The sequence below is a fragment of the Pogoniulus pusillus genome, chromosome 15 (assembly GCF_015220805.1).
Source record: "Pogoniulus pusillus isolate bPogPus1 chromosome 15, bPogPus1.pri, whole genome shotgun sequence".
NCBI lineage: Eukaryota > Metazoa > Chordata > Aves > Piciformes > Lybiidae > Pogoniulus > Pogoniulus pusillus.
This window is the reverse complement of record NC_087278.1, coordinates 11,583,333-11,603,487: the sequence shown is the minus strand read 5'-3', so window position 1 is coordinate 11,603,487 and position 20,155 is coordinate 11,583,333. Positions and strand designations below refer to the sequence as shown.

The 20,155-nt window shown below is 43.3% G+C and overlaps 2 protein-coding genes across 9 annotated transcripts in view; one reads left to right on the top strand and one right to left on the bottom strand.

The window, feature by feature from the left end:
* Nucleotides 1–18,959, top strand: part of TIMP3 (TIMP metallopeptidase inhibitor 3) — a 43,455-nt gene extending 24,496 nt beyond the window's left edge. Inside the window, exons 2-5 of the mRNA XM_064155378.1 lie at nucleotides 6,061–6,143; nucleotides 12,865–12,976; nucleotides 13,638–13,759; nucleotides 14,340–18,959. Coding sequence (XP_064011448.1) covers nucleotides 6,061–6,143; nucleotides 12,865–12,976; nucleotides 13,638–13,759; nucleotides 14,340–14,537 — 515 coding nt within the window. The 3' untranslated portion in view covers nucleotides 14,538–18,959. The remainder of the gene's footprint in view (nucleotides 1–6,060; nucleotides 6,144–12,864; nucleotides 12,977–13,637; nucleotides 13,760–14,339) is intronic.
* The window catches only part of SYN3 (synapsin III), a 276,823-nt gene that overhangs the window by 119,866 nt on the left and 136,802 nt on the right, over nucleotides 1–20,155 (bottom strand). The gene's annotated exons all lie outside the window — the stretch shown is intronic.

Genomic DNA, 20,155 nt, shown 5'->3' with positions numbered 1-20,155 from the left:
GGCAACTGACTGGTAGAGCTGATGGGCACCAAGAAGGTGACCTTTATGAAAGTGTTCTGAGGAGCAAGAGGTCAAGATTTGGACTGCCAGTAACAGAAACTAGCCTGTTGTTGGGGGTAAGGAGATGAAGTAAGGTAGCAGTGAACTTCTTGCCTCACCATCATTTTTGCTTTCTTGGTGAGATTCTCTGTAATAGCACAGCTGTGTTTGACTCCTTGCAAGACAAAGATCATGTGGCTTTAGCTGGAGGTCATGATAGAATAGGGCAAGAGAAAGCTCACATGTTTTTTTCAGCCTTACTGTGCTTTGCATGAGGCTTTCAAATGAAATACTCTAATAATTTGGTTATGTAAGTGGAAGTGACTTTTGGTGCTGACAGATCATGAGCAGGTTGGAGACTTGTATCTGTGTTTTACCCTGTTTGTGAATCCCTTGCTGTCGTCAGCATTTTCCTTCCTGTTTTGCTTTGCTCTGAAAGTGGGGCAATGGATTAGAGGCTGTTTCTTGTGCCCCTTCCAAAGCAAGCCCCGCTCACTTGCTGCTCGTACAAACCTGCAGCCACCAGGCAATTTAATAGAGCTTTCCAAGGGGCTGCATTAGCTGGGCCAAACCTCTAGTCCAGAGGATGCAATCCACTTGTAGTTATGGCCCTCTGTTTTCAGAGATGCCAAGAGCATTGCTAATAATGGATAATGAATCAGCTAGGGAAGTGGGAAAAGGAATGTGGCTCATGAGGGTGAAGATGAGAGACACTGCGGTTATGTCTTTTTTTCTAGCACCATTTGCACCAGTGCTTGAAAACCTGTGCATAAAAGCAGCTCGCCTTGACCAGGTTAGGAGATGCCCCTGTAAATGCCAGAAGAGTACCTCGGTGGTGTGCTGGGTATGCTCAGGAGTCTTGAATATAACAGCTACCTTAGCCCTATGTGATGTGGGCCCTCTGGTGTGTACCAGCATGGGAAGTGTTCGTGAGATAGGCTGAAGGAGAGAGTGCTGCTAGCAAAGTTGGTAAAAAGTAAGCTGCCCTTGGAAGTGAGCCCTTGTATAGTCCTTAGATGAGTAAAATGTCAGCCATCCTTGGCATGTCCCATGGTTAGTGTCAAGGCAGCGTTTCTAAAGGCACCGTTCTAGTGGGGGTTGGTTTTGCTGTCCAGTTCTTGCTGCAGTTAGCAGCCTCAGGATAGAAGAAGCCCTTCTTTAGCTTCCTGATCATGTTGCTGCTCCCCATGTGTATTTTGCTGCTATTTGGATGTCAAAGAATGGACCAGGCCAATAATTTGTCCTCTCTGCCCCCGTTAGTAAACAACATGAATCCCCCATATCCTTCACTTACATACAGTGAGTATATATCTCAGCCAAATTTCTCACTTAAAAGCACTTTTGTAGCACATCAGTGAAATAAATCCTTGAAACAATGAGGAGTGTAGCACTTGCTGCTCTCAGCCACTCACGATAATGTGTCCTCAGGGAAATGGCTTTGGAGCAAATGCTGGTCCCTACAGGGGTTATGCCTCCACTTAGCATGCTGTTCGTGGATGGCAGCCAGCCCACTTGCACGGAAGCATCTGGTCCTCGTGGTGCAGTTGGCCGTGCCACTGGGATTAGTGGTGTTGGCTTCGGCATGTACCGCTGCCCTCTGGTTATCGGCAGGTGAGATTTGTGATGGTGTCGCCATCTAGCGGCTGGCTCCCATAAAGGACACAGGCTGGGCTGAGCTAGGACCTTTGCCGTTCAGCTGGGAAAAAGCTGCTACTCGTGCGGCTGTGTTCCTGGATGCAGTGACTTGGTAACTACAAGTCTCTTCACCTTGTTTTTCCAGCTCGGCAAATTCTTACTGTAATCCCACGTGTCCACTTCCCTCACACTGGTCATTGCTGGTTTGTTTACTCCTTGCCTCACTCTTCTGCTGTCTGAGCTATAAAGCCAGCATCCTCTTCTACTCCTGTGTCTTACCTTAGGCCTATTTTTATGAATACTTAATGAAACTACACACAGGGCCAAGGGCTGAAGATAAAGAGTACTTGAGTTATATATGTATGCATTAGGACAAATACAGGTACATATAGGACCTTCTTCTCTTGTGCCTGTACTGATTTGCTTGCCTTTGTAAGACCTCATCCAGTGGCACCTGGAAAAGATGGAAGTGCAAATTTGTGTGTGTCCATGCATGTGCAAACAGTTGCACCACACTCGAGATGCTAGTGAAAACCTTGTGCTATACTAGTCTTGTGGCAAATCTGAGCCATCTCTGCTTTCCTAAGCACTAAGTCTGTTTGGGGGGGGTGATGGGATGGGGACAGGACCAAAGGGAAAAGAATCAAATGAATTATTTGTAAGTACCTTGCTGTTCTCTCTGAAGCATGGTATGGCTGTCGTGCTTATCTCCTGAAGATTTATATCTTCTTCTAATTTAACTTTTCATAAATAATTACAAATCACTCATGAGACCTTGCCAACTGCTCCAGTCCCACATAGTGGCCTGACGTGAAACCCCAAAGTACTGAGAAACATTCATCTTGGAGTATTTTCATAGGCAATACTTCAAAGGAATTGTGGTTTAAAAATATGCAGCTATTTTGGTGACCACTTGTGTGGGATAAAGTTTCCCATCAGTAATAGCAGGACTGTAATAGAGCTTCAGGGAGAAGGAAGGAGTTCAGGGGAGCAGTCACAGCACCTTTTGCCTCGTTCTGCTTTAGCAATAGGAGTCCTCAGAAGTCAACAGATGACTTTGTTAACACAGAGTGAATTTGCAGCAGAAATGCTATCCATTTCTGATACTTTGCAGAGGGTGAACAATTTCTCTAGTAGGTATACGTGACCCCTACTTAGGAACAATGTTCTTTATCTTCAGACTAGATATGAAGAGTGGTCCAGTAGTACAACTGGTGAGTGACAGTTAAAAGAAGCAAAGGTAGGAACTGGGAAATGTGTGGCTGCAGATCTGCAGCTTGGAGCTGTGTTCTGGGCAGACTGCTAAGTGGCTCTTGTATGGAGGCCTAGAGTGATGAAGCTGAATGTGAAAAAGCAACCTCTGAACAGTTCTATGCATCCAGCATTTTTCTCCGGTACACCAGATGCATCTAATCCTCAGGAGGTGGGAATCTAAGTCTCAGAAAATACAGGAGGTAGACTTCACTTAGAGTATCCTCTGTATCTTGGCTAGCAGCCTGACTTTTCCTTTAATATGGGAAAATTGAGGCAGGGTACGTCCTGTGTTAGTTTCTTCCTTTACTAAAAAGACAGGAACTTATCTAGAAAAGTTACTCTCTGGGAGATAAAAGCAACTTCTTTATGATACAGAGGACTCAGCATGTTTAGAGAAAGCTTGAAGTGACAGCCCACACTGTAGTCTCCCATGTTTTTTACTAGGTGAATTTACCAGGACAGTTGTTGTTCTCTAATTTTGCTGAGAATAAATACAGATCCTTCCACCTGCCTGCAAGAATAGCTCTAGGTGAAATTAGGTTACTTTCATGTGCTAGCAAAGATGTGCTTTTGGAGTCTTCAGTCCTGTGGTGAAGCTGTTGATTAGTCCATAAATCAAGGTTGGTTTCTTTCTGAAGTGGCTGTGCTACTCTAACTAGAAGTGAAAGGGCTGCCAAGCTAGCAGTAGAGCACACAAAGAAAAGGGTCTTTTAGATTTTAGGGAGGTGCCTGACATCTTTGAAGCTGTGCTCTGCTTTGGAACCTCTGGTGTTTTGCATCACTACCTTTTAGTATATTTCTTACAATTTCCAATAAGATAACACATCTGAAATCAACCAAATCTATTGGGCAATCCACATGTGTCAGTGTATCAGATAAGCAATAGATGAAGACAAGCCTTTTGACACTGTGGTTTAGACTACAGCATTAGCGAAGGGCCCTGGAATTGAGGAATTCTTAAGTTGTTTCTTATTGACCCTTAGGTAGTCTGGTTTTTTTTGGTAACTGTGCTGTTGGTTGTGGTGGCTGGGGGAACAAATGGAAGAGTTTAGTCCTCAAGGCTCTTCCTTCAAGGTCTGAACAACCTGTTAAATAGAAGTAATACGATTACGCTGGCGCTTACTTCCCGCTTAACTTCCATTGGCTAATAGAAGCTTAAAAAAAAACCTGAAGCTTTACACTCAATGAATGAAAGTTTTGTTGGTCCTTTGAATTGAAGCCAGCAGGACTGTCTTACCTAGGTTTAAAATTTATTTGGCAAGTCTGGCTGAAGCATAGGGTATAGACCAGAGCAGAATGAGTTTGTCTGCATTTCACACCATCCTTGTGGAAAAAGCTCCAGGAGCTGATGTATATAACCAGACCTGTCTCTTTCTTTAAGCCTGTTCTTCAGATTATTTGGAAATCTGGGACAAGGTTTTCACCTTACTAATTTTGGTCTAGGTAGTGAACAAAAAATTAGCTGCCTCTTTCCCCCACTTCTTTCAGCATCTGAAGCATACATGAGCTAAGAACCAGCAAAGTGCCTGTTGAATGTTTTATGTACCTGGCAAAATGGATCCCTAAACGTTGTTGCTGTAATGCATTTATATGATACACTCTGCAAACACAGATGCTACAGAAGACTGCTGTGAAAGCAGAAGCAGTACCTCTGTCTTGTGCAGTGGGTTACAAGCAAGGCTTTCACAGTCCCAGAGGAAATTATGTATGTGGTCCATTTTAGTTGCTGGATTTCAGTAGTCTGGAGCCATTGGGCCATATATTCAGCAGATGTGCATTGTTTGCAATGGTGTACTGGTACAGGCTTTATGCAGAAGTAGCTGATGTCCTCTGTTCCTCCATCTGAGGCATTTATGTAAACTATATATTGTCAGTTGTGTTATGAATACGTTGCCTTCCTTCTACTGGAATAATTTTTGTAGCCCTTGTAATGGGAAGCTAAGTTTTACACAGTTATATTGTAGTTTTGATTGATGGAATTTCAAATTCCTTCTTTTTATTTTGGTCCTGTTGTTTGTACCAGCATTGTTTGGGGTACAGGGTTTTCTAACAGTGATCCTTATTCCCAGAATTGTTGTTCTCCAATCTTATTTTCTGTAGTTCTTGTAAAATGTAAGCCCCTTTTGGTGCTTGATAATGTGATAGAATTGCTGTAGGAGAGTGGATTTTAACTGAATAATGTCTGCCCTGTCACTGAGCTTTGCTTGTCTACTGAGACAAGCAGGTGACTGCAGACCTTTCTGGAAGATGATTGATGGAATAATAGGGGGCTTTGTGCAGTGCCCCAAAAGTAGGTGAGCAAGAAAACTCTTAAGTACTGACTGTAAACTACTCATTAGATCTAGATGAGGGATCTCAAAATCCTTATCTATAATGAGTTGGACTCATTTGGTGTTGCTGTGGTGTTGAGGTGTCTGTGTCAGGCCGAAAGATACATGCACGCTGCTCTTAAGTATTCAGAAAGAAATAAAGAGCAGTGTATGTAAGGTCTGGTGGGTCAACTTTACTTTGTCACCCAGGTGGTTTCTGGCTAGCCTGGCAGCTTTCACTGTGGATTTGACGATTGCTGAACAATCTGGTTTTGCACAGTAGCTGTTTGTTTAAGGTTGCCATTTGTTGGGAGTTTTGTGGTGTCTGCAAGGGGACAGCTGTGATATGGAATATTCCAGTGTGCTGTACTGTATTGCTGTGGTTATTGGGAAACAGAAGCTATACACTGGATACCCAAGGAACAATTTGAAAGCAGTAGCCTGTTGAGCACCATTCTGTATGTTGATAGCTAAGTTGTTAGATACAAAAGTCATGCCAGTGGCATGGTACAAAGGTTTTAACCTGTCTTGGACCCTACTGTAGTCTGCTTTGCAGATTTTTAATGAGATTTCAGCATAAATAGTGCTTGTTGTTATTCTTTGCACAGAACTGGATTTCCTCTAAATAAATGCTTGCTTTGGCATCCCATTTTTACATGCCTTTCTTAGGTGTGAGATTTAGTGTGAATTGAAAAGAAGGTTACCCTGGAGCTCTGCTTTATTTCACAGAAGTTTTTTGGGTTTTTTTTTGAAGAGGAGAGTGTCACCTAAATGTTGCATAAAGTTGTTTACAGTCTGTTGTGTTTTCCCTCTTTCCTGACAGTGATCCGAGCTAAAGTTGTGGGGAAGAAGCTGATGAAAGATGGGCCGTTTGGAACCATGCGATACACAGTCAAGCAGATGAAGGTACGTTTGCAGACGTTTCACAGAGGCTTGCAGATGTGGGAATGTGATTCTAATTAATGTGCAATAACAAATGGAGTGTGTGTGTGTGCATAGACTAATAGCACCTCAGCTGCACTGATCAGCCAGAATGAAAGGTAACCAGGAATTGGTAGAGATTTGCCTGGGGAGGAAAAAGGAGCAGAAAGGTGTTGCTCCAGACATACAGTGCTGAATACCTCAATTCTTCCTTTATTTTTAAAATTTCTGGTAGTAAAAAATGCCAGATGGGCTTCTCTAGATACTGGAGTTCTGTTTGTGTTCAACATCTAGTGTTAGGCTGTGAAAATGCAAGCTTTTCCATGCAGCACTTCCATTAAATTCAAGATGTGGTCCTGGTAGGGGGTCTGCCAGCCTTGAGAGAGTGGTCTTTCATCTCCTCTTTCCTTGCATTCTTTGTGACCACCAGTTAGAATTATGACATTTTTTTCCATGTACAGAAAAAAAAATGAAACTTATACAGTGAAGTCTTTATATAAAGCTAAATGAAACACTGTAGCTTTCAAATATCACTAGCTTGGAAGAGCTGTTACGTACTAACACAAAGGTGGAAAGAGGTAGATCCCCTACATCGGTTGTCTCGTTTCTCTGGTTCCTGTCTTCAGAGCTCTACTTCTTTGCTGCACAAACTGCACTCAACCTGCTGCCTTTTTTTTTCCTTAAACTAACCCTTTGTTATGTAATGCTAAAAATCAGCCCTAGATTGTTTTTCTTGGCTATGCCATTCCAGTCATAAGACTGGTTTATGTCTTTAACAAAAAAAGAAAAGAAAAGAAAAAAGAAAGGGAATGGAAAAGCTTGGCAGAGACTGCAGAAATCTGAAACATATTAGACAAAGTAAAAGTTCAGAAAAGAACCAGTCATTTGCCTGCCTTGTAACAGTAACTCTCTTTATAAGGCAGTTTATAGTCGAGCACGAAAGCTGGGAGGAGGAGACGCAAAGCCTGTTTCATAAGCTGTCGCAAAACCACACACAGAGCCAAATCTGGGCCTGGCATGGCTCTTCCACTGGAGTGGAATGCTTGCACTCCGAGTAAGAGGGCATGAGGTGCTGGGCTTAATCTCGTTGATATAATAAAATAGCTTTTAAAATTCAAAGAAAAAAAATTAAGTTATATTTGTAAAAAAAAAAAAAGGGCAACCAATGAAGTTGGCAGCAGTGAGACAATGCTGCACTTCTCAATGTTATTTTTCTTTGACAGTTGTCAGGCTTGCAGCTCTCTTCACATCCAGTTTTGCCACTCTTCAGCTCAGCAAGTGTACTGCACTTCACAAAACTACTCAATACCTACATGCCCCAGTGGCTTCAATTTCTGTTTTTCTGATTTCACCCAGGTCTTTCCAAGACACCTACTTTTCCCTTTCTACTCAGTTCTGAAAGTTTTGTGCTTCCTGTCTAACATATGACCATGAACAGAACCTGTTCATGATCTAGAATAACAGTAGTCCCCAAAATTACTCACCACCCTTTACTAACTGTAACCCTACCCTCTCTCCTAACTAATGATGTTGCTTACCCACTGTGAGCTGCAGTGCTAGATCTCTGGAACAGCTTTAAGCATTCCTCCTGACCTGGGAGCTTGCAGCAGTGTCTCTGCTCCAAACAGAAAAGGTTCTGTGGGTCTGTTGGTACTCAGGGGAACATAAGCCCAGACAAGGTGAGCATGTTGAGTAGAGCAGCGACCAGTTTTTTAGCCAGTAAACACCATCGTGACTGGAAAGGGCTGGATGATCTTGGAGGTCTCTTCCAACCTGGTTGATTCTATGTTTCTATGTTAAGCATTAAATAAGGTGCCTGAGCCTGTCCTGGCTGTTTTCATTGGGTTATTCTCCATTACAAGTCCAGGGTGCTTACAGCAGATACTGCAGGAATTTATCATGTCCTCATGCTGAGACTACAAGGGAAAATTGCCTTTGTACAGGAGCAGATCCACAACATTTTATTAGGAAGCTACTTGTCCAGCAAAAGCAAGAGTGATTTTTGAAGGGGAAATAGTGTGTTCTTCAGTCATGTGCCTCTATGCCTGCTACATAGATGGTGGGCTGGTGAGATGTTGCATTACACATTTATCTGTGACCTTTGGCAGGAAGGAACCTGAAGCAGTCCAAGTGCTCAGTAGAAGAGGAATGTCCGGGAGACATAGTTCTTGATAAACAAACAAAGCAAGTGTCTTCTTTGAAACCCTGCAGTCTGTGCAGAGTGGGGGACTTCAGTCTAAAGAGGAATTCAGCTCCTCACAGTGGGGGAGATGCAGAATGATACAGCAAATCTCTCTCTTACTTGCCCAAGTGAAAGCTGACTGTCCTTCTGATGAAAAGAAAACTAAGGAGGCCTGTGGCTCTGCACAGCTGCATGGGAACAGCTCTGAAGATAAAACTAACATGTCAGTGATTTTTGGCCACCTATAAATGTCTGCACCTGCAGTTGAAAAATAAACAGCCATTTAGTCTATCAGAGTACACTCTGAAAAGCATTGAGAGCCTTAAAATGCAACAATCAATCTTTGTATTTCATACATGGGTTCCTGAGTTTGCTGTGGCTGATTCTGTTCTCGCCAATGCTCCTAAACACATTGCTGAATTTCACCATTAAACCAGCCTGGGGCCTGGGCTGGAGCACAAGGTCAGCCCACAGGCACAGAACAGTGCCAGACTTTCTAGTGTTCAGGCTTGTTGTCTGAAAGGGCCTTGTGCTTTTTCGAGCAACCTCTGCCTCCTCCCACTGCTTTCTAAAGTAATTAAAGAACATTTCAAGATGACATGTTGGGATCTGCACAGGACTGATCTAACCCCTGCATGTTCTGTGGTCCTGCAGTGCATTCTGAGAACGACCCAAACCTATTTTGGGAGGCTGCAAAGGAAACAAGGAGATAAGATACTTCACTCCATGTGCACAAATAGTCCTGGCTGACCATGGCAGCACTCTGCACAGGCTGCCAGAAGCAAGGAGACGTTCCTTGGTTTGTTGCTAATCTGTAAAATGAGTCTGAGGGGTGAAATGTGATAGTCCAAAGAGGAAAGAAGTAGGGTGGGATTAATTCAGTTTAATTTTAGACAGACTAAAATGAGATGTTGAGTCTTTCCTGCTCTCTTGATTGTCAGTGGAGTGAGACAGGAACTGTCAAAGTGTAATCTGGCCCATGAGTTGCAGACAGCTATTTTAGAATGGGCTGAGTTGTGCTGGAGGTGCCTGTTCTTGGCATTTGACCAGAGAGGATGATTAATTCATGTGGAGCACCTGCATTTTAGGTAGTGGAATGTTACAAACCTTGATATCTACTGTGATCTCACATGGGAAGAGGAGGAGGAGGAGGAACAGTGTACCACAGGGTGATACAGGAACCATCACAAGTTTTGCCTGTGCATTTCTGAGGCAGTGTGGGGGCTGCTAAGGGGAGTGCTGACACAGCTGGAAATAGAGTGGCACTAGCAGACACCACCATGTGCCACTTGCTAATACTTTGTTCCCTGTCATTATGCTTCTGAAAATACACATCTGTGGTGACAGGAGGACTCTGAGGGCAGGAGTTAAGAGGGAGGCTAGCTTTGTGGTGGATTTTCTTCTGACTGGTCTAGTAACACTTCCAGGATATTTTGTGTATCCAAAAATAATGCCTAAGGTGTTTTATTTGTTTTCAGAGAAGGCATCTGTAGGACATTCCCCCTTGCCAAATCTTTGTCCTCCCAAAGTCATGGTGAATTTTCTTTAGCCATCAGAGTATGTGGCAGACCCTGTCTGCCCCCAGCACTGGGTCAATTAGTGTGACAGTTGCTAGCATTGAAGAAGGTCACTTGAAGGATGAGCTGAAGTGCTTTTTGAGAGGCTGCTCGTGCTTCCTTCAGTGACCCTGACAGTGGCATACTTGATGGTCCTGTGAACAGGAAATTGGGTCCAGAAGCTGAAAACCAAACTCCACTTCAGCACCACTAGTTACTTCAAAAGCAGTCGTGTTGAGCCTGATGGTGCAGAAGATGCAAGGACTGACAGCTTTGAAGGTTCCGTAGGAAGAGCCTGAGCAGCTTTGTAGAGGAATTAGTTTGGCTTGTAGCCCTTTCTGCAGCAGGGACCAAAGTGCCCCTGTGCACGTGTAAACTTTATAGCACAGGTACTTAATTAGCCCAGCACTACTTGGATCTTAGCACTCTGAGTGACAGGTCACTTGTACTGCATATGCACAGCATACAACTCTCTGCAGAGTAGATAATGCACTGCCTGGAGAGACTGGGCAGCCCCAGCTGTTACCTTAGCTCCTCTTATCTGCTTAGATACTGTTATTATAGCTTCTTGGTGTGACGCCCACTAGAATAGGGTCTGGACATGTGATATGTATTCTGTGTTTTCCTCAGAGTACCCTTGGGAAGCAAGGCAGAACTGCTCTGCAGATGAGGAGCAAAAGTGTACTGAGGACTAAATGAAGGACAGACAAGGTGCTTGTGCCAGAGGCCTAGATCTCTAGCTATCTTGAGCACAGCTGAAAAATATAAGTAGATCATCCCATACTGAGAAAATTTCAGGGATAAAGTAGAGGGTATGCAAGGTTCAGTTCTTTCATGGTCACTGGAAGACTTTACTCACTCACAGAGACAATTGGTGTATTCCAAAAGTAATCTGTGGGCTCTTATCAATACAGTATGACTCACTAAAGGAAACAAAAATCTTTCCCATATATTTGTTGGGTGTAGAAGGAAGGATGGAAAACACAAAGTCTTTCATATGTCTTCTGCTGTACACAGCAGGTCTGTTACTGAGTTGTGACACTGATACATATAAGATTATGCTGATTTGGAGTAATATAACTAAGAAGAACAAAAGCATGGCAGGTATAACATGGGTGTCCAGAAGATATTTTGACCTCTGAGCATTACAGAAATAGTAGTAGGTTTACATCTTTTTAGATGCAGTATCTGGGTCTGGCATAAAATCCATTAAATCAACAGACATTCTTTCTGAAAGAAAAAGGTCTGTGGCTTTTAAAGGAGGTGGGGGAGTAGTGAAATGCTCTGGGATAACAGGAGACTTACTGAATAGAATATTGGATGGGGGAGAATACCACAGCTTACGTGACAGAGCAGCAAGGATCTATAGCTCTGGGATTAATGGAGATTTGTTTTTTCATGTTTTGCCTTGCTTTAGTATGAGCAAATGAACGTTAAAGTGCTCTGATAGAGAAAAGGATAGGCTGGGAAATTCTGTGAAGATAACCAAATTCTAAAGACAAAGTTTTCAGAAGAATCCTCCTCAGTGTTTCAGAGCTGTGTTTGATTTGGTCTAGTGTACATGTGCAGTGGTTGTTTTGTTGCTATGAGTGGACTTCATTATGCTACTAATAGATGAACATGAGTTTCCCTAGATTGCAGTGGTAAGGTCAGGTCAGATAGGGACACATGCTAATTTCTGACTGAATCCAACTGCCAGTGTATCTGTGGGTTCAGATTTCAATTACACTGAACGATTGGAAAGCTTCTGAAGAAGGAGGAGGAGTGTAGAGGAGTTGTGTGCATGATATTTTCTTTATGGTACCTATCAATACCAGGCTAATTCTAGGAGATGGGGTAGAATTCTATTTATATATTCATTTAGTTAGAGAAGCATTAAATCCTTGCTGAAGTCAGCAGGAGTGACATATGCCAGGCATTTGAGGAGGTGGTGTCTGGCTTGGTGACTTAGATCAAGTGCCAAAGGTTTGAAACTCTTAGAGCAGCAACACTGGAAAATAGGCTCATTGTGTAAAAGAAAAATCCCTTCCTTTGGAAGAAATTGTTTAAATCTCCTGAAGGAGAAAGATTCCAAGCCTGAACTAATTTAATTTCTCTGTAATTATGAGCTATATAAGGGAAAGAAATGTCCAGGAAGTTGGCAGAGCTTGCAGTGTTGGCACTTTGCTCGCTCAGTGCCACTGGAACTAATGTGAGTGGGGAAAAGTGGTCCCAGTGCTGAATTGTGATGGTGTGTTAGCAGGTGGGTATTCTGCTTTACCAGCAGATCTGGTGAGGAGACTTCCATCAGAGTCCAGCTGGTCTCATTACTCCTTCACTCACATAAACGTTAAAAGTTCACTGCTCACCACCACAGTCAGAATATAGGTTTGAAAGAACCTGCCCCTGTACTCTGCACTGGTTAGACCACACCTTGAGTCCTGTGTTCAGTTCTGGGCCCCTCAGTTTAGGAAGGACATTGAGATGCTTGAGCGTGTCCAGAGAAGGGCGACGAGGCTGGTGAGAGGCCTTGAGCACAGCCCTATGAGGAGAGGCTGAGGGAGCTGGGATTGGTTAGCCTGGAGAAGAGGAGGCTCAGGGGAGACCTTATTGCTGTCTACAACTACCTGAGGGGTGGTTGTGGCCAGGGGGAGGCTGCTCTCTTCTCTCAGGTGGCCAGCACCAGAATGAGAGGACACAGCCTCAAGCTACACCAGGGGAAATTTAGGCTTGAGGTGAGGAGAAAGTTCTTCACTGAGAGAGTCATTGGACACTGGAATGGGCTGCCCGGAGAGGTGGTGGAGTCGCCATCCCTGGAGCTGTTCAAGGCAGGATTGGATGTGGCACTTGGTGCCATGGTCTAGCCTTGAGCTCTGTGGTAAAGGGTTGGACTTGATGATCTATGAGGTCTCTTCCAACCTTGGTGATACTGTGAAAGTGAAAACTTGTGATTCCAAGATATCTTAAAGCATTTTTCTTCTTTCTCTAGATGTACAGGGGCTTCCAGATAATGCCACATGTTCAGTACATCTACACAGAAGCTTCTGAAAGTCTTTGTGGGGTCAAGCTGGAGGTCAACAAATACCAATACCTGATTACAGGTAAAAGACAGCGTACTTTTTCATGATCAAAATGTTCTATACGTACACTGGCTAAGGACATGAGCAGCTGTGTAGACATCTCTATATGCATCTTCCTAAACGTTAAAAGAGCCAACAGTATTTTGATATTCAATACTCCTAAATGCTGAGAAATGTTTTACTCCCTAGATTGCTGCCTCTTTCCTGAAGTGTCTCTTATACCCAGTGATGTTGTGACAAATATGCTATGTGACAGTCCATAGCTGTCAGCTCATACCTGAGCTGGCATGTCTGTCACAGGGAGCTGATGGCTACTTGGCGATGCTTTTTAGAATGAACTGAAGAAATGTGGGCTGAGGAGGTGGGGGGATGCAAGGAGGTAGAAATGTGGCAGTTGCCAAGTGTTTCTAGTGAAGGTGTTGATTCACTTTGCTCTGTTGCGAGGAGCTTGACGACATTACTCATCTGCATGTTGCTGGTGCTTGCAGCTGACACAACACATTTAACTTACAGAAGTGTTGTAATCTTGCTGGGCAGAGATCCCTGAACCAGTTAATAAAAAGAAAGCAGTTGCTGAGCAGTGAGTGAAGCCAAACATATTGAGAGCATTAGCAATCTCAGGAAACGAGACAAGTACTCGTGCTGTGAAGTGCTAACTTGTGACCATGTCTCTGTTTTCAAGGCCGTGTGTATGAGGGGAAGGTTTACACTGGCCTGTGCAACTGGTATGAGAAGTGGGACCGGCTGACTCTGTCCCAGCGTAAAGGACTGAATCATCGCTATCATCTGGGCTGCGGATGCAAGGTATGTGCTTCTCTAATTAGGTGGTGTTAAGACACTAAATCCCTAGAACTCTGTTTCCTCTGGCTGGTGATACCAATGATTCTGCTGAATAGTGAGGGAGACGAACAGAGGGCTGCAATTTTTGCTGGGAAAAAGTAGTGCTGAGAGATAATCTAATAAAAATATTGAGTCTATGCCTTTTTAGTGCCCTGTTGGTGCTAACTCGGGTTCGAGAAGGCTCTCAGAATCCACACTGAACCATTTGCAGGTGAATGAAGTCAGGTGGCAGAGGTCTGATGAGATAACACTGTCCTGTGTAAATGTTTTGGTTGCTCAAAACCTCACAGCCTGGCACCGGCAATAAAATGTTCATGGCTCCAGGTCTGCAAAAACATAGACACAAGCTTGGCTTTTCTGCACCTGAAAAGGCCTTTTGACCCTGTGTATGTGAAGCCTAGCAGTTGCTTATGTACTTTGTTGAATTTTGGGTTAGTAAGCACGGTTGGAGTGGAATTCTGCATCCCTTGTCTCTGATAAAAAGGCATTTCTTATAATGTTGTCCTTCCACGTGGCCTGACTTGATCTCTCTTTACAATTGCAGATCAGACCCTGCTACTATTTGCCCTGCTTTGCAACCTCCAAGAATGAGTGCATTTGGACAGACATGCTCTCCAACTTCGGCCACTCAGGATACCAAGCAAAGCACTATGCCTGCATCCAGAGGGTGGAAGGTTACTGCAGCTGGTACAGAGGATGGGCACCTCCAGATAAAACGATAATCAATGCCACAGATCCCTGAGCATGCTCTCCCTTCCTTATCTCCCCTCTCCCTTACTTGTGGCTGGTCTTCCTTTGGACACTAACTCTTACCAGATCATGATGACGACAATGAAATTAGTGCCTGTTTTCATGCAAATTTTAGCACTTCGAACACTTAAAGAAAATGGAGAGGGAAAAAAAAAAAGAGGAAAAAAAAAGTCTGTGCTACCTTACTGAATTTGTAATCACCTTTTCCATTTTTTGATACCACTCCTTTTGATCAGACAACATTTGGGAGCTTACTTTTGCACACCAGAGGGAAAAATGGGAGGGGAAGAAAAAGAAGAAAGATGGAGCTCTTGCTCTCTCTTACATGTATCATTAGCTATGGCAATATAATCTCTATTTTTTTAGGAAAACAAAAATCTAAAAACTATGCCACTTAGGCACTGTATTCTTCTATGTGCTGGCTTCCTGTTGCCCCCTCCTCATGCACTAAGTGCTGAAACTATGTAGGGAAATCTATCTGAAGGAGAACAGGTTTCATTAATCCTATTGGCAAATGAAACAAAACTGAAAAGAACCCCAGCCTAAACTCTGCAAAGAAACCATGTCCAAAATAAAGCCTCCTCTATGGGAGAGATTGGCAATGCGATTGACTCCAGCAGTGTGAGGATTTACCTGGTGCCTCTGGCCATATCACCTGGTGAAAGCACTGTTGACTGATTGTCCTAGCTAACTCAGTCACAGTGTGAACGCAACAGCACGTTTGAGATTCTGGCTTTCCCCGGAACAAGAGGGAGACTGTTTTTGTTGCTTAAAAAAAACCAAAAGCCCAGTTCTCTGTGTTTAGGGAGGTAAATGCCCCTACAGCAGAGCAGAAGTGCTGTGCCATCCTGTTTTGAGCGGCAGTGGCCCCTGAATTTTTTTGCAGCTTAGCTTCAACAGCAAAACCAGCTTGGGAACCCCTTAAACCAAACAGATGCAAAAATGCCAACCGTAAATCAATCACATGTAAGAGGGAAAGGGGAGACTTGCTAGAGCTCTTACTATATAAAAAAAAGAATCTATTGCCAAAATAGTGTTTTGCTGAACTAAGATGTATATACATATAATGACATAAGCTATTTTTGACAGGATGTGGAATTTTGTTTTTTGGGTGTTGTAAACAAAAGAATGGTTTGTTTGTGTTTTAAAGACAGAACTATTGACATTCCGAGTCAGTGAGTTGTTTCTAAGGTATTGAAGCTCCAGTGTATCTGCAATAGTGGCTACAGTCATTGTTTCCTCTGTATGTCTTTGCATCACGGTTCCTCCTCCCGCAGCTACGCTAGCTGCGCTTGTTTATACAGTGAAAGGAAGTGTGTGTGGAGGGGGAGGGGCGGCTAGGCATGGAAAAGTGGGCTCCTAATAAGTGCTGGCTGGGATCACACAATTTCAGCTGCCCAGAGGATTACTTTTGTGTCAAGTGCTGCGTTTCCCTCTAGGCACTGTTAAGCATAGCTCTGCATATGCTCATGTTATGGCCTGTAGTGATGTGGGAGGAGGAACTTCACTGTCTTGTGCTTTGCTGTTGACTGGAGAAGTTTTTTTCATTTTTTTGTTGGTTTTTTTTAATTAAGAAAACTATAATATAATTTTTCTTATCAAATAAAAGTATTTTAAGTTTTAATGATGGCGAAGAAGGGGTGGTGACAAAATGGGTGACTGAGTTTTGGATGGGGAGGGCTTGGGCAGGGAGATTATGCATAACTTCATTTTTGTATTACTATGATTATTTATCATAAGTTTCTGTATATCTTCAGTTCATTCCACTTAGAAAGCAGAGCTGCCACCAGCAGGATAAATGTATTGCAGTGATTCCAGCTTGGGGTAATACAGCATTTTACAGTCAGTGACCTCCATTACTGGAGAGTTGTTTAGGACCTCTTTGCCAAACGGAAAGGAAAAGGTGGCTGAGATGGGCTCTGATGCATATTTATGTTCCTTGTGTGCTCCCAGAGCTCTGTCAGATGTACATCCCCTGAAATGCCTCATTTACTAGACGTGTTGTTGCAGCAAAACAGCACGTCACTTCCTTTCTAACATGAGCTTTAAAGGACATTTTCAAAGAGCTGGTGTAAGAGATGCCTGGGTCTGCTGGGTGTTGTTGGTTTTCCCTTTTTCAGCAGCTCTGAGGGGCATGATGGCACAAAACACAGTGAAGGGCTGTTGGATTTTCCAGTGATTTGGGCTTGGAACACTTCTCAGAAGCAGTCTTCCCTGTGACTACTCCTAAATTATGGGTTGGAGATAAGAGGGAGAGTAGGGTGCTTCACAGCACCCATCATAGGATCAGGTGGTGCATCAGAAGGTTGCCACTTTTTGCAGAACACAGGCTGGGGGTTTAGGCACAGTGAAGCAATCTCTGCAAGCTGTGCACGGCTGATAAATATCTCTGAAGGTCACTGAGAGCAGAGTGAAGCCAGCTTTGCCAGCCTCACTGCACCGTGTGGAGGTGGCATCACTGGAGATAGCCCTTCTCAAGCTCAAGGTGACTTTGCAAAACCTGCATCTCTTTGAGCTGCAGCCACCTTTCCCAGCTTTGGAAGGCTGAATGAGAATGCCCCTTGATGCAGTGAAGTGTTGATTTGAATTTTCATTAAGCCGCAGCTCTGCGTATTTTACTTGTCACTGATTCATTTAGCTAGCTGAGACATCACAGTATTGCACTCAGATTATTGTGGAAATATTTGCATTCTAATACTATGAGGACTCGTGTCCCCAGGTAGGATATAATGTAGCTATGTGCTTTGTAAACAACAAAACAACAGATGCATTATCAGAAAATGAAGTGTATTGCCATTTTATACTGCAGACAGTCAAAGATTTCTGAGATGCAGACAGCTGAAGTGGCAGGGGTGGGGGTTTGGTAGCAAATCTTTCCCCTTGCTGTGTAAGGAAACAATTGTTAAGGCTTTCAAAAATGTGGAGCCAAAAGGAGGGCGAAGAATCCAGTAAAAATACATTTCTTTTGGGAGGCTTCTTAGTTTGGTTTCCGTGCATTCTATCAAGGACATGTATTTGGGCTAAGCTTTAGCTTGTGCTTGCATTAAGAGCCTAACTGAAGGCTCCCTTGAAGTGGGAGGGAGCCATTAAATGGATCGAACAGGCTTTAAATCAGACTCAAAGACTTCTTCCTTTCTACCGCTCTCCTCTCTTTTGTCTTGCTAAGTCACTTCTGCCGCCAACGGACAAAACTCTCACCCTCCTTACAGCAAGCAATGCAATATGTGGGAACACCAGGCGTGGAGATGTGAGCAGGCAGGTGTGAAGTTCTCCCCCAAATGCTATGCTGTGGAGCATACAATGGCTAGCAGCAGCATAAATATCTTCCTGTCACCCCTGACATGCTCATTGCTTCATCCTATAAGCTAAGGTCAATGGCACAGCCTAAGTGAACACAACCCTGGCCATGTACAGGATGAGAGTTTCTCCCTCCTCTCCATGCTTTAAATATAACAATATTATTAGAAGTACTTTTAAAAATGCATAGCTCATTTCTAGACAGTTTCCAAATGCTTTCTGGTTTATAGATATTTTTCCTTATTTTCTTGAGGATGCTTTCCCCCTCTAGTATTACATAAAACCCTATGACAAATACATTGAAGATTTAGGAAAGACTGGATGTGATTTTTCATTTTCCAAGATGGAGGAGTAGAGAGCAAGAGATCTGTGCATGGAGTGCCTTGAATAAAGCCCCGGTGTGGGAGGCTTCCCCTTCCCCTCTATGGAACAATCCTGCCAGTTTAGGTCTAAATTTCCCATGCTTTGAAGAGTTATGTGGCCCTTTAGGTAGGACTATTCTAAAACCTAAATACATCACTGTATCCCACTCTGACTTGGCTGGAGTGAAATGCTACCTCACGGGGAAACATACTAAAGACTCTTTGAAGGAAAGGCCTCAATGGGAACAAGTTTTTGTTCTTTCAGATGTCTCTGAAAGTGTGTCTTACACATTTAAAGCTTAGAGAGGCAGAACAAAGCGTAGGGAACTGCAAATTATTATTCCATTTAACTGCAAATTATTATTCCATTTAATCTTTTAGAATAAGTTGCTTTTGGAACTACCAGTCTTGAGAAAAATCTTACTCATCCACTCATCCACAAAACATTGGCTGCTGCTTTGCCTCTACTGGCTGCTTCTCTCTGCCACTGTCCTTCCTTCCTAGAGCCACTCTGCTGTTCCTGATAGTCATGGAAACTCGGGGAGGGAACCAAACTCGTGTGAATTTTTTTTTTCCAGAAGGAATGTATTTGTTGCTAAATTTTCTAGCACTGTTTACAGTTTTCCTCCATGTTATTTATAAATTTTATATTCAGTGAATGTATATTGTCTTTTAAGGTAATGTTGCATAATTTTCACTTTTTATAGTGTCCTTTTATTCTAAACAGTAAAGTGGTTTTATTTCTATCACAGACATTCTGTCTCTGCTTCACTTATATTAATTTGTCCACTTCACATGCACACAAATTAATTGGCAAGTGGATGTATTAATTTCTTTCCTTGGTAATATGCTGTTTGGCCCAAAGCAGTTATTCCACCCTTGGCAATTCCTGTGCTTTGGCAAAGATCCTTCCATCAGTTCTTCCCTCTTTTTCAACAGGTTCATCTAAGAATTGTTGTTGGAGTCCTAAGCCCAGGAGAGGTGAAAAATTCCTTTAGAAGTGAATGACTTCTGCTTGCTAACTGGATAGAGGGGGGCACTACAGAGCAAGGCACTCATCATGGCTCTCGTGGCACCAGCAGGGCTTAGAACAGTTGCCAGACTTGGCACTGGGCTGAGGGTTGAGAGGTGCATGCCTGTGGCAAAGGGAAGAGACATGAATCTCTCTATCTTTTCTGCTGTGAAATGCCCTAGCCCTGTGTCCTCTCTGTAGGCTTATTGCTTAAGACTGGTTAAAAATACCTTGTTCTGAGAAGGAAGCTTTCAGGCAAAGTATTTTCAGCTCCATTAAAATGGACCTGCTGCTAGAAGCTTCCTTTATCTCACTTCAGGAAAATCTCTTCTCTGCATAGATGATTTTTATATTCATTCTCTGTTTTAAGTCAAAGGTTGAGAAAGTAAGCTTTGGAAAGCTTGGGACATAGAAGGATGAGGATCTGCTCTGTGAGAATTTCATTGCTTAAAGTGTATCACATTGCAAACAGGTAAGCCTGTAACATTTGAAATAAACACTTCCAGGGGGTCAGCCATCAAAGGACCACAGTGTATTTTATGAGTGTGAACTGGTGCAGCTTGAAAATGCCTCCTGGAAGGGGAAGAAAATGGAAAAGGAGAATCATTATATTCCCATCTGACAGATGGCTAAGCTAATGCACAGTGGGCAAGCAACTCTTGCAGGTACTTGGTGGAATAATAACTGCATCGGAGCTTGCCTGCTGCCAGCAATTGCCCCCTCAGTCTCCCCCAGCCCAGGGTGTTGTGAAGATGTACCCAAAAAGAGCTTGAGAAGTTGTACAGCTTAATTCTGTGAGGCAGACCTCCCACCTGGAAAGAGCTGGCCTGAATTTGCCCAAGTAGATTGTTGCTTGTGTAAATATTTGGAAGGTGACTCTGATTCAAATCAGATTATGCAAGCCTGCATGTCAACAATGGTGGTTGTGTTCAGTTGAAA